This window comes from Oncorhynchus keta, chromosome 11 (genome assembly GCF_023373465.1).
Source record: "Oncorhynchus keta strain PuntledgeMale-10-30-2019 chromosome 11, Oket_V2, whole genome shotgun sequence".
Lineage (NCBI taxonomy): Eukaryota > Metazoa > Chordata > Actinopteri > Salmoniformes > Salmonidae > Oncorhynchus > Oncorhynchus keta.
Window position 1 is genome coordinate 31,363,321 of NC_068431.1, and position 14,456 is coordinate 31,377,776.

Genomic DNA, 14,456 nt, shown 5'->3' on the forward strand with positions numbered 1-14,456 from the left:
CTACACTCGCATTAACATCTGCTAACCTTGTGTATGTGACCAATAAATTTGATTTGATTGCAGGCGGTCTATTAACACTAAAAGGGCATTATCATCAATTTCGCTGTATCGCATTAGTAGATAGGCCTACTCACACTGCTATCAGGGCAGGTCTGCCGGTTTTGACTAGCAGAAGTCACTTTTTTCGTGGCAGGTTAGGAGAATTAATTTGGCAGGATAGGAAAAAGGTTAGGATTAGGTCAAATTGTCCCCAACGCAACTCAAACATATCTAGCTACAACCAGGCCTGCCCTAAGAACAATCTTGGTTTCCAAGATGCAGCACCAATTTCACAATTTTACAGTTTTATTCCAACCTGCTAATGTGGCAATATATACAACACATGAAAAACACGTTATTGACTGCACTGGGCCTTTAACACACGTTGTTTTTTATACATTTGCCTAGGAAAAAACAACCACACGATTCAATACATTATTTACAATTACCAATAGAAATGCTTGAATTACAATGTTACATTTAATTTCGGAGAGTATATTTTATATTATCATTAGCCCTCTAATTTTGCCACGAATAAATTCCATTGAAGTGGCTACATTCATGCAAATGTGCATTTTGTTGGTCAATCTGAGTGACTCCACTTTATTGTCACCAAGGGACCATGAGAGTAACTTTCAACTGTTCTACAGGTATGCAGGTGATCTAATATAACATATTGTGCTGTTGCAATATAATTAGGTAAACTGGTTGGGATTAAAATATTTATTAGCATTATTCACTACAAAGAATGCAAAAGTCTGTTCTTGTGCTCCCAACTACGATATTGGTTCACTCCCCCTAGCGGAAGTGCCTGCAGCTTCAACATTATATCGTTGGTTTGTTCAGATTGAAAGTTGTCCACCTGAAAGCAGTTGTGAGTACATTGTAGACAGTTTTTCTCACATTTATTCTGGAGAGATGAGGCGAAAAGAAAAACGACTATTGCAGTTCGCAGGGTTACTTATAGCCGCTCTTATTTTCCTGCCGAACGTTGGTCTGTGGTCGTTATACCGAGACCGAGTTTTTGAGAACTCGCCAGAAATAGTGGAGGGACCGGGTGGCATCCCTCAAATACAGGTAAGGTTGGCTCGTGCACCGTTTGCCTGGCTTGCGCTGCAACTGAAAAACATATTGGTATCACCTCGGTGTTGCTGACTGCCCGATCACGTTGGTAATGGACCTTGCTAGCACGCATGTAAAATATCTGCAATTGTGTGATGTACCTGACTAGCTAGCTTAACATTTCGCTAGCTCGACCATGTGGGGCTTTGACAGCAGTTATTCCGTTGTCAATTTGCTGTTTAGCAAGTTTCTACATAACCTTTTCATGCATTATTGCGTGGCTCACTGCTTGTCATCTCCTTTGCAAGGAGATGAGATGTAGTTTGTTAGCTAGTTACGCTACATTCCTTTTTCTTGAAATGGGGCATGTCTGTCGAACTTTCAGAATAATGTGGGGGGATAATGCCAGCTAGATACTGTACGCGGGTGGATGTTGAGAAGGCCACGTAGCAAAGTCTGGAACTATGCGTTGTAACACAGCTAGACTTCAGGATGTGAACGACTAGGTTGTTGACCTAGCGCAAATATGCTGCGGTCTTAAAACATGTCTTTCTGCTGGGTCAGGTGTTAGAACACGCGCTAGACTGTTGGCCATTCTTGCGCTGTTATTCGGGGTTTTGTGGTGTGAAACAACAGTTTGTTTTCACCATCCGACTTGCACTTTATTGAACCGGTAGCTATAGTCAGAGCAAAACACATTAAATGCTACACTGTCCAACTTTTCCCTGTAAATGTACATCTTTAGACCTATACTTACACCAGAGTTTCCAGCTTTATATTGTAATTTTGCTTTACAGCAGAGATGCTGTAATATTTTACACTACTATGTTCCTTACTGTAAAACATATTACAGCTCTACTGCTATAAATGTACAGGGATGCTCTAATATGTTACAGGAAGGAACATAGTACTGTGAAATATATTACAGCGTATTTTGTAAAAGTCAAATGTGTATTAATGATGTAAAATAAATGTATGGTATTTTACTGTGAAGTATACAGTATTTTATTGTTGAAATTACAAAAGTCTTAGTGTATGTTGGAAAACAAAATATTGCAACTTCCTATTTGGAAGTGATACTGTTTTGATTTGGATACTATCATCAACGATGGGACCAGACTGTACAATGCCACTTGGGTAGTTTTTACAGTCAATATTATGTGGGGAGTGTTAAAGTCCAAATGCAGTCAATAACGTGGATTTCCTGTTTTATATATATTTCTACACTGAGGTAATGCTGTGAAAATGCTGATATGATCATGTCCATTTAGTGTAAGAGCTGTTTGAAAAGACCTTCTGAAATTATTGCCTGTTTTGGTGGGACTCCCCACTCAGACCACTCCCAGACAGTCCTAGCTAAATTCTTGCTTGAGAAATTGCTCTTTGCTAAGAAGCTATTTTTGTTTATTTTGACCATTTTAATTTAAAACAATCACACAGAAATGATTTGATAATGAGATAAAAACCGAACTTGGCCCTTAACATTACAGAAAAAATAATAATATTCAAAGGCAATTAAACTAGAGGTTGACCGATTAATCGGAATGCCCGATTAATTAGGGACGATTTCAAGTTTTCATAACAAGCGGTAAATCAGCATTTTTGGACACTGATTATGGCCGAATACATTGCATTACACGGGGAAACTGCGTGGCAGGCTTGACCACCTGTTACGCGAGTGCAGCAAGGAGCCACTGTAAGTTGCTTGCTAGCATTAAACTTATCTTATAAAAAACAATCAATCTTCACATAATCACTAGTTAACTACACATAGTTAATGAAATTACTAGGTTAACTAGCTTTTCCTGCGTTGCATATAATCAATGCGGTGCCTGTTAATTTGTCATCGAATCACAGCCTACTTCGCCGAACAGGTGGTGATTTAACAAAAGTGCATTTGCGAAAAAAGCACAATCGTTGCACGAATGTACCTAACCATAAACATCAAGGCCTTTCTTAAAATCAATACACAGAACTATGTTTTTTGAACCTGCATATTTAGTTCAAAGAAATTCATGTTAGCAGGCAATATTAACTAGGGAAATTGTCACTTCTCAGGGTATATGCAACAGTTTGGGCCGCCTGGCTCGTTGCGAACTAATTTGCCAGAATTTTACATAATTATGACAACATTGAAGGTTTTACGTGATGTCATCACATCATGTACCTTTTGTTATATAGGTATGCGCGTCAGCTTTGACATTGGTTTGGCACATCGGGTGTTAAACTAGACATCGTCCGATTCCTATATGTTCACCGATTTATATTGTGCATTTCTATTTTCTAATGGTCTAAGTTGAGCTGTTGTTATTGCCTGTAAACACACGGCCCAGTTCAAAGTGAATGATACCAGGCCCGTGTGACAAATGGTTTGTTTTCATATGGGCCTACTGTAGCTCTGATTGGCGTGTGTAGAGTCCAGTCCTGGACAAGATTGACACGTTTTATTTAATGCGGTGTCAATACATTTTAATTGGTCATTTTAAACTCACGACCGCTTTCTGACTATATTGCTATAGAATTTTCACATGCCTTACTCTACGTCATTCCCAAACATTCTATGAAAACTGTATTTTGATTCATTATCCCATGCAGAAACTGGCACAGTAAATACGACACCCTACAACCTTTAAAAGTTGATGACAGCCGAGATAAAACATCAACTCAGTATGTTTAGAGACTCGGAATTTCGATTTTGTTGTGAATGTGTTAAGCCTTTGGAAGATTAGAAGATTGATGCAGAGAGAGCGCAGTCACTCGTTAAAGGCGGGGAGGAAAATACCTTGGGAGTAAAAGCAGAGATGGGATAAAAGAGGTGTTTGTTTAGAGGCAGACTTTGTTGTAAAACATTTCCTCCCCTCGTTCTTCAGACAAGGCGAGCGTTGAGCGCTGCTAGCTGTGGCGGAGGCTGAGCGCGTGCTGATGAGAGTCAGGTGCAGATGGCCCCTGGATGCCGTGTAAAGACAGTTAATGTGCATCCATGGGTTATGATGATGAAAAATGTGTTCTCAGTCAACTTGCCTGGTAAAATGAAGGCAGTGAATGTTGTGGTAAGGTTGGTTCTGTATTATTGCAGAGCTACATTTTATGCAGTGTCTGGTGTTGCTCTATCACATTTGTTTCCTGTATAGGGCAATTCTAGAGTAACACTGAGACTCCTATATCTCACCATAAAATGTATGCAAACAAACTAACAAAAAACAGTGATTGCTATGTTTAACAGACCATACAACGATATGCATAAGGCTACTTTGTACAATTTCCACAGAACATTTCACAAAAACACATTTACTTGAAGAACAGTGCAGAGGGTAACACTAGAAGTGCAGAGGCAGGCATTTTGACTGCATATGAAGTGAAATATTACAAGCAGCAGCAATTTCTCATGACATCTTTTGCCACTGCAAAGCTCCGCTGTGACCCCACTAGAGCCGAGCAGGTAATGTAGCTAATTAGTTTCAATGGCACTTGTTTTTTTATTGAATGACTAAATAGTATCAGTAAAAGGTTTGGGCACACCTACTCATTCAAGGGTTTTTCTTTATTTTTACTGTTTTATACATCATAGAATAATAGTGAAGACATCAAAACTATGAAATAACACATGGAATTATGTAGTAACCAAAAAGTGTTAACCAAATAAAAATATATTTTATATTTGAGATACTTCAAAGTAGCTACCCTTTGCCTTGACAGCTTTGTGCATTCTTGGCATTCTCTCAACCAGCTTCACCTGGAATGCTTTTCCAACAGTCTTGAAGGAGTTCCCACATATGCTGAGCACTTAATGGTTGCTTTTCGTTCACTCTGTCATCCCAATTGGGTTGAGGTCGGGTGACTGTGGAGGCCAGGTCGTCTGATGCAGTACTCCATCACTCTCGTTCTTGGTTAAATAGCCCTTACACAGCCTGGGGAGTGTTGGGTCATTGTCCTGTTGAAAAACAAATGATTATCCCACTAAGCGCAAACCAGATGCGATGGCATATTGCTGCAGATTGCTGTGTTAGCCATGCTGTTTAAGTGTGCCTTGAATTCTAAATAAATCCCAGACTGTGTCACCAGCAAAGCACACTCACACCTTCTCCATGCTTCATAGTGGGAACCACACACGTGGAGATCATCCGTTCACCTATTCTGCGTCTCACAAAGACACAGCGGTTGGAGGCAAAAATCTCAAATTTGGACTCATCAAATCAAACTTTATTTGTCACATGAACTGAATACAACAAGTGTAGACCCTACCGTGACGGGGTGGTCTGTGCATATTTGTAAACAGCTGGTGGACGAAATCTAAGGAAGTCTCTATTTTTCTCATCTGAAGTAGAGTATATTGTGATAAGTTGCAGGCCACACTACTTCTAGAGAGTTTTCAGCTATACTTTTCGTGGCTGTTTATTTACCACCAAAGACAGATGCTGGCACTAAGACTGCACTCACTCAGCTGTATAAGGAAATAAGCAAACAGGAAACCACTCACCCAGAGGCAGCGCTCCTAGTGGCCGGAGACTTTAATGTAGGGAAACTTAAATCAGTTCTACCTAATTTCTATCAACGTATTAAATGTACAACCAGAGGGGAAACAATCACCTGTACTCCACAAACAGAGACTCGTACAAAGCTCTCCCTCGCCCTCCATTTGGTAAATCCGACCACAACTCTATCAACCTGATTCCTGCTTACAAGCTAAATTAAAGCAGGAAGCACCAGTGACTCTGTCTATAAAAAAAGTGGTCAGATGAAGCAGATGCTAAACTACAGGACTGTAGACTGGAACATGTTCCGGGATTCTTCCGATGGGGTTGAGGAGTACACCACATCAATCACTGGCTTTATGATCAATAAGTGCATTGAGGACGTCATCCCCACAGTGACTGTACGTACATACCCCAACCAGAAGCCATGAATTACAGGCAACATTTGCACTGAGCTAAAGGGTAGAGCTGCTGCTTTCAAGGTGCGGGACTTACAAGAAATCTCACAAGAAATCATGCAATGCACTGGGAAGAACCATCAAACAGGCAAAGCGTCAATACAGGGCTAAGATTGAATCATACTACACCGGCTCCGACGCTCGTCTTATGTGGCAGGGCTTGCAAACTATTACAGACTACGAAGGGAAGCACAGTCGCGAGCTGCCCAGTGACATGAGCCTACCAGATGAGCTAAATCACTTCTATGCTCGCTTTGAGGCAAGCAACACTGAGGCATGCATGAGCGCATCAGCTGTTCCGGACGACTGTGTGATCACGCTCTTCGTAGCCGACGTGAGTAAGACCATTAAACAGGTCAACATACACAAGGCTGCAGGGCCAGACAGATTGCCAGGGTCTGTGCTCCGGGCATGTGCCCGGATGTGAGCAACTGTCAGGTATCTTCACTGACATTTTCAACATGTCCCTGACTGAGTCTGTAATATCAACATGTTTCAAGCAGGCCACCATAGTCCCTGTGCCCAAGAACACGAAGGAAAACTGCCTAGATGACTACAGACCCGTAGCACTCACGTCTGTAGCCATGAAGTGCTTTGAAAGGCTGGTAATGGCTCTCATCAACACCATTATCCCAGAAACCCTAGACCCACTCCAATTTGCATACCGCCCAAACAGATCCACAGATGATGCAATCTCTATTGCACTCCACACTACCCTTTCCCACCTGGACAAAAGGAACACTTATGTGAGAAAGCTATTCATTGACTACAGCTCAGTGTTCAACACCATAGTACCCTCAAAGCGAAAAGACTAAAACACCTCCCTCTCCAACTGGATCCTGGACTTCCTGATGGGCCGCCCCCAGGTGGTGAGGGTAGGTAACAACACATCTGCCACGCTGATCCTCAACACTGGATCCCCCCCAGGGGTGTGTGCTCAGTCCCCTCCTGTACGCCCTGTTCACCCACAACTGCATGGCCAGGCATAACTCCAACACCATCATTACGTTTGTAGATAACAGAACAGTGGTAGGCCTGATCACCGACAATGACAAGACCGCTTATAGGGAGGATGTCAGATCTTGCCGGGTGGTACCAGAATAACAACCTATCCCTCAACGTAACCAAGACTAAGGGGATGATTGTGGACTACAGGAAAAGGAGGACCGTGCACAGTCCCATTCAGTGGAGCAGGTTGAGAGCTTCAAGGTCATTGGTGTCCACATCACCAACAAACTAGAATGGTCCAAACACACCAAGACAGTCGTGAAGAGGGCACTTACCCCCTCAGGAAACTATAAAAAGATTTGTCGTGGGTCCTAAAATCCTCAAAAGGTTCTACAGCTGCAACATCGAGAGCATTGTTGCATCCCTGCCTGGTAAGGCACTACAGAGGGTAGTACGTACGGCCCAGTACATCACTGGGCCTAAGCTGCATGCCATCCAGGACCTCTAGGCCCTAAAAACGTTCAAAGACCCCAGCCACCCCAGTCATAGACTGTTCTCTCTACTACTGCATGGCAAGCAGTACCAGAGTGTCAAGTCTAGGACAAAAAGGCTTCTCAACAGTTTTTACCCCAAGTCCCTGAACAGGTAATCAAATGGCTACCCGGACTATTTGTATTTCCTCTCCCATTTCCTCTCCCCCCCCAACCCCTCTTTTACGCTGCTGCTACTCTCTGTTTATCATATATGCATCGTCACTAACTATACATTCATGTACATACTACCTCAATTGGCCCGACCAACCAGTGCTCCCGTACATTGGCTAACCGGGCTATTTGAATTGTGTCCCACCACTCACTAACCCCTCTTTTACACTACTGCTACTTTCTTTTCATGATATATGCATAGTCACTTTAACCATATCTACATGTACATACTACCTCAATCAGCCCAACTAACCGATGTCTGTATGTAGCCGCACTACTTTTATAACAAATCTAATACATTTACTTACAAATTGAACTTTAATTAAATGAGTTGATTCTTCACATGGGATGATTTCATTGAACAACAAAATGGAATATTGAATGATCCATCGCATCTCCCAAAAACATTTTCAACATCTGTAAAATAATAGTCTAGAAACTAAAGCTTTGGTTGTCCTCCTCTCAGGTTTCCATGTAATCTCCCTGGACCTCTTCAATGTCCACATCTTGAACATCAGACTCTGAGGCCTCATCTTCACTGTCACTTTCCAACCTCGTTGAGGATAGCTCGTTGGCAGGCTCAAAAAGCTTAAAATTTGCCCAGATGGCCACCAATTTTTCAAAACTTATAGTGGTTAGCCTGTTGCGTGCTTTGGTGTGTGTGTGTTCCCAAACAAGGACCAGTTGCTCTCTGAGGCGGCTGATGTTGGTGGGATTTGGAGGAGGATTGAGGTAACGGCGAAAGAGCCTCAGATCCACAAAGTCCCTTCCACCAGGTGGCTGATGAGATATGTTGGCACGACTGTCATATTGCATCTCCATCCCAAAGCCCTTGCTTGGAAGTGTACATCGCCAGACTGCCAAGAACCTTGCCCTCATCCAGCTGTCATACCGCTCAGGAAGGAGATGCGTTCTGTCTCCTAGAGATGAACGTACCTTGTGAAACGTGCAAATCAATCCCAGAACAATAGCATAGGACTTTGTGAAGATGCTGGAGGAAACCGGTACAAGAGTATCTATTTCCACAGTAAAATGAGTCTTAAATCAACATAACCGGAAAGGCTGTCCAGCAAGGAAGAAGCCACTGTCTCAAAACCGCCATAGAAAAGCCAGACTACGGTTTGCAACTGCAAATGGGAACAAAGATCGTACTTTCTGGTGCACTTCACAAAATAGATGGCATCATGAGGTACGAAAGTTATGTGGATATATTGAAGCAACATCTCAAGACATCAGTCAGGAAGTTAATGCTCGGCTGCAAATGGGTCTTCCAAATGGACAATGACCCCAAGCATACTTACAAAGTTGTGGCAAAATGGCTTAAGGACAACAAAGTCCAGATATTGGAGAGGTCATCACAAAGCCCTGACCTCAATCCTATTGAAAATGTGTGGGCACGACTGAAAAAGCGAGCGAGCAAGGAGGCCTACAAACCTGACTCAGTTACACCAGCTCTGTCAGGAGGAATGGGCCAAAATTCACCCAACTTATTGTAGGAAGCTTGTAGAAGGCTACCTGAAACGTTTGACCCAAATTAAACCATTTAAAGGCAATGCTACCAAATATTAATTGAGTGTATGTACACTTCTGACCCACTGGGAATGTGATGAAATAAATAAAAAGCTGAAATATATCATTCTCTCTACTATTATTCTGACATTTCATGTTCTTAAAATAGTGGTGATCCTAACTGACCTAAGACCGGGGATTTTACTTGAAATAAATGTCAGAAATTGTGAAAAACTTAGTTTAAATGTATTTGGCTAAGGTGTATAACTTCCAACTTCAACTGTATGTGCTTCAGGCAGAAGTCTTCACGCTTTTTGATGTATTTCTGAACCGAACTGCAGTTTCCTCTGATTGGAGCAACAGGGCCGTATGGATTTCTTTGCTTATAACTGCAAGCAGAGTCTGAACATCAGACAGGATGGCATTGTCTCCCTCAATCCGTGCAATGGCTACTGCTATAGGTTTCAGGCTGCTTACCACTCTTTCCAAAAAATACAGTGGCAAGAAAAAGTATGAACCCTTTGGAATTACCTGGACTTCAGCATAATTTTGTTATACAATTTGATCTGATCTTTATCTAAGTCACAACAATAAACTAACACAGTCTGCTTAACTAATTACACACAAACAATTTTACATGTTCATGCCTTTTATTGAACACACCATTTAAACATTCACAGTGCAGGATGGGGAAAGTATGTGAATACTGGGTTTTAATAACAACGGTTAGGAATTTTGGACCGTTCCTCTTTACAAAACTGTTCCAGTTCAGCAATATTCTTGGGATGTCTGGTGTGAACCGCTCTCTTGAGGTCAGGCCACAGCATCTCAATCGGGTTGTCAGGACTCTGACTGGGCCACTCCAGAAGGCGTATCTTCTTCTGTTGAAGCCATTCTGTTGTTGATTTACTTCTGTGTTTTAGGTCGTTGTCCTGTTGCATCACCCAACTTCTGTTAAGCTTCAATTGGTGGGCAGATAGCCTTACATTCTCCTGCAAAATGTCTTGATAAATTTGGGAATTAATTTTTCTGTTGACGATAGCAAGCTGTCCAGGGCCTCCCGCAGCAAATAAACTCCAAACCATGATGCTCCCTTCACGATACATTAAAGTTGGGAAGAGGTTTTGATGTTGGTGTGCTCTTCCTTTCTAACAACTCAACTTTAGTTTCATCTGTCCACAGAATATTTTTCCAGTAGCGCTGTGGAACATCCAGATGCTCTTTTGCTAACTACAGACGTGCAGCAATGTTTTTATTGGGCAGCAGTGTCTTCTTCTGTGGTGTCCTCCCATGAACACCATTCTTTAGTGTTTTACGTATTGTAGACTCGTAAACAGAGATGTTAGCATGTTCCAGAGATTTCCTTAAGTCTTTAGCTGACTCTCTAGGATTCTTCTTAACCTCATTGAGCATTCTGCACTGTGCTCTTGCAGTCATCTTTGCAGGATGGCCACTCCTAGCGAGAGTAGCAACAGTGTTGAACTTTCTTAATTTATAGACAGTTTGAACATCAAGGCTTTTAGAGATACTTTTGTAACCCTTTCCAGCTTTATGCAAGTCAACAATTCTTAATATTGGAGATCCTGAGATCTTTTGTTTGAGGAATGTTTCACATCAGGCAATGCTTCTTTTGAGTAGCAAACCCAAATTTTGTGAGGTATTTTTTTATTTATTTTTTATTTTTAGGGCAGGGCAGCTCTAACCAACAACTCCAATATATATTTTTTTCACCTTTTATTTAGCTAGGCAAGTCAGTTAAAAACAAATTCTTATTTTCAATGACTAGGAATGAACTTCTTGAGTGTAGGGGGCAGGATTTTTGTTTTTGGCAAAAAAAAAACATACCCATTTGAAACTGCCTATTTCTCAGGCCCAGAAACTAGACTATTCATATAATTGTCAGATTAGGACTTGATCGCAAATCGCTGGAGAGACCTGAAAGTAGTTGTGCAGCAACGTTCCCCGTCCAACCTGACAGAGCTTGACGGGATCTGCAGAGAAGAATGGGAGAAACTCCCCAAATACAGGTGTGCCAAGCTTGTAGCGTCATACCCAAGAAGACTCGTGGCTATAATTGCTGCCAAAGGTGCTTCAACAAAGTACTGAGTAAAGGGTCTGAATACTTATGTAAATCTGATATTTTTGTATTTGTTTTTAATTTTATACTTTTGCAAACATTTCTAAAAACCTGGTTTTGCGTTTTCATTTTTGGGTATTGTGTGTGGATTGATGAAGGAAAAACAATTGAATCCATTTTAGAATAAAACAAAGTCAATGGGTCTGAATACTTTTCCGAATGCACTGTATATTTTTGTCAGGCAAGAAACCACCAGCATCCCTAGTCATAATCTTGATGTCTATCTGTGCAATGCACTAAGTACATTTTCTCAAACATTTGGTATTAGGGATGTTTGGTTCTTGTTGAAGTATGCCTACTCTGAGTCACTCTCCACCAGTGAGACTTGAGCTGCATTTTTTTATACTGCAGAAATGCTTGAGTCAGATTCACTAATTTAGTCTGGCCTGATCCGCATGGTTGTTTCTGATTTGCTTTTCTACAGACCAAGATGACTGCTTGGCTACAGAAAAGTACAGATAGGCCATAACATATTGTGCTCGGGTTACTACCATTGGTAGTTCTCCTAAAGATAGCCTAATCCTTTAGGAATCATGTGAACGGAAGACCTCTTCAAAATACACAGAAAACAGGGGAAGAGGGATTGATTTAGTCTTTCTGATCTCACATACTCAGAGATCAGGGGCAAAATGTCTTCTTCTAGCACATCAGAGGAAGGATTTGAACAGAGGCATTCCTGTTCTTCAAGCACGTTCAGACACTGAACCCGCAGTTCAGAACAGCTGTTTGAAAAAATTGAGATGCTGTCTTTGTCAGAGTTGCTGCATTTCTTGCTCCACTAGACCACGGCTTCTCTACAAACTACTGGCGGGCAGCAAAGCTGGGTTCTGATTCTTATTTCACACATTTCTGTTTTTCCTGTTATGTCACTGGTAGTCTCTCAACTTTCTCTAATTGCTAATTAAAGAAAACTATTTGGAGTTACTCAGCGCTTGGTTGTGTGATGTTGTTATGGATGTCTAATGTTAATGAGGAAAATACAGTCGACGTATGATCTTGTTCACTCATGCAGTTGCTGGATGAGTTAAAAGCTGGCAAAATGTTTGAAGCATTGCTTTTGTAATCAAATAAAATAAATTACTTCAATGTAAAAATTATTCAAACTCATTCATGCATTATTATGATTTACCTCTGTGGTAATTTCCTTTTCCACTTTTCCGTTTGAGACAAACACAGGCAAGCGATCCGCCCATTAATTTCCTCTTGAGAACTGCTCATTGATTGCTGCAGTGTGACCTGCTGTAGAATGGCCTGCCCTGTACCGCAGTGGTAGGCTTGTGATGGTCCATCAAGAGTGGGGTGTCATGAAGATTAAGCCTCAGCGAGACACTGATTTTCCTGGGTGTTACGTAAGCCACATCTGTCCCTCCACATTACAGCATTGCCGATGTGGAGCCCACCATGTGAATAAAGGAGAAGAGATGGCTTACTCAAGCGCACACTGAATTCTGCTTACTGTCCCTGCCATTCAGCATGCAAGGATAGCGGGCGGGAGATGCTTGTGCCTTAATGGAGGGGACTGGAGGAGAGTGGACTGAAATGGCTTTTTAGACAGAGCCTGGTGCTGATGTGCAGAAAGGAAGCCATGAAATGACAGGGGCACAGTAGGTTCTGTGTAGGAACATACAGACTGCACTTAGAGCTGGTATTACCTTGCCTCAGCAGTTACATTTTTACCATATTTCTCTGATGTTATGACCCTGCTGCCTCCTCCAGACATAATAATAAGGACGGAGCTTATTTGAACAGCACTTCTCTCAGATGGGATTGGGGTGGTGCCAGAGAATACTCTGATCATGGCAGCATCCAGCAGAGCTGTAAGTAATGGCTGTGCCCTAGACACTGACTGCATATTTCTCATATTGAAATGTAATTGGTCCTGACCTGGCAGCATGGTGGTCTGGACCAGTCATCAAGAGGATGAGTAGGCCTTGCAGTGTCTGTAGCCTAATGATCATATGGTGATGGGAAAACATGGGCCTAATTGTGCAGCAAGAGACATCGGGAAGAGACTATGAGTCAGCAAAGGATCGAAGTTCAGAGGTTATATCTGGTCAATATGTCTTTTGACTGACAATCCTGTAAGACTATTCTCTCACCATACTATGCTCTTGTTAGTCTGAAGTGCCCTCCTTGGGGCTCCCGAGGGTGCAGCGGTCTAAGGCACTGCATCTGTGCTAGAGGTGTCACTACAGACCCTGGTTCGATTCCAGGCTATATCACAACCGGCCGTGATTGGGAGTCCCATAGAGCGGTGCACAATTGGCCCAGCGTCGTCCGGGTTAGGGTTTGGCCGGGGTAGGCCGTCATTGAAAATAAGAATTTGTTCTTAACTGACTTACGTAGTTAAATTAAAATGAAGTACAATTATAATAGAGATGGTGGAGAGGCCGGTTGACCGATTATTGTAATTTCAGCATATCCTGGGGACTAGATGATAAGGGGGACAGCTGTCTGGTAGGGTTGCCTGTGTATATATTGCTTGCAGTGTCTGCCAACCTGGACCTGTGGTTAAATTGACTCTAAAACTCACCCCTTTATTAGGGTGGCCCCAGCCCCAACCTAACAGCAAGCACCCCTGTAGCTAGCTACCCATTATTTTGAGTACATGCTTTTGTGTGTACTTACAATAAGTATTTTGGCGCAGTGTGCGGTTCACTTGTCTGTTATTGTTCTGCATACACGTACAGAAACAAAGCTTGTGGTCAAATGAGCGTAACGGGAAAGCATTTGTACAGAACCTGAGTCCCACAGTGCTGTCTGGGATCGAGTCGGCTGGGCAGTGGAGGAGATGAGAGGAGAGAGATCGGGGCCAGGATGGGGCGGACTGACTGCAGGCATAGCTGTCAGTGTGAAGCAGAGTAAATACTGTAGGGAGTCAAAAACGGGTAGTTAAACCTGTTTGTGAGGTACTAGGAGTTGGAACCTGCATAAGTAAAGTGGAAATATCGTGTTTTCAAATGACTAGGGCCTTACGACAATTCAGCTCAACAGTCCTCTTTTTGAATATCATTCTTGGGATTTTCCTTGGTTGCACTGAGCAGATTTTTTAGGACTAAATTGTTAATGAGGGACTCATTGCCTCAAGACTCAAACTCACACCCCTCTTATTATTTTAGTATGCCAT

At 42.2% G+C, this 14,456-nt stretch overlaps 1 protein-coding gene across 2 annotated transcripts in view; it reads left to right on the forward strand.

Annotated features, from left to right (window-relative positions):
• The first annotated feature begins 830 nt into the window (after positions 1-830).
• Positions 831-14,456, forward strand: part of LOC118390062 (polypeptide N-acetylgalactosaminyltransferase 10-like) — a 99,307-nt gene continuing 85,681 nt past the window's right edge. The window contains exon 1 of one of the 2 annotated variants that reach the window (XM_035780233.2): positions 831-1,116. In XM_035780233.2, the coding sequence (XP_035636126.1) occupies positions 958-1,116 (159 nt within the window). In that variant the 5' untranslated portion in view covers positions 831-957. The remainder of the gene's footprint in view (positions 1,117-14,456) is intronic. The other variant, XM_035780234.2, reaches the window with a different exon arrangement.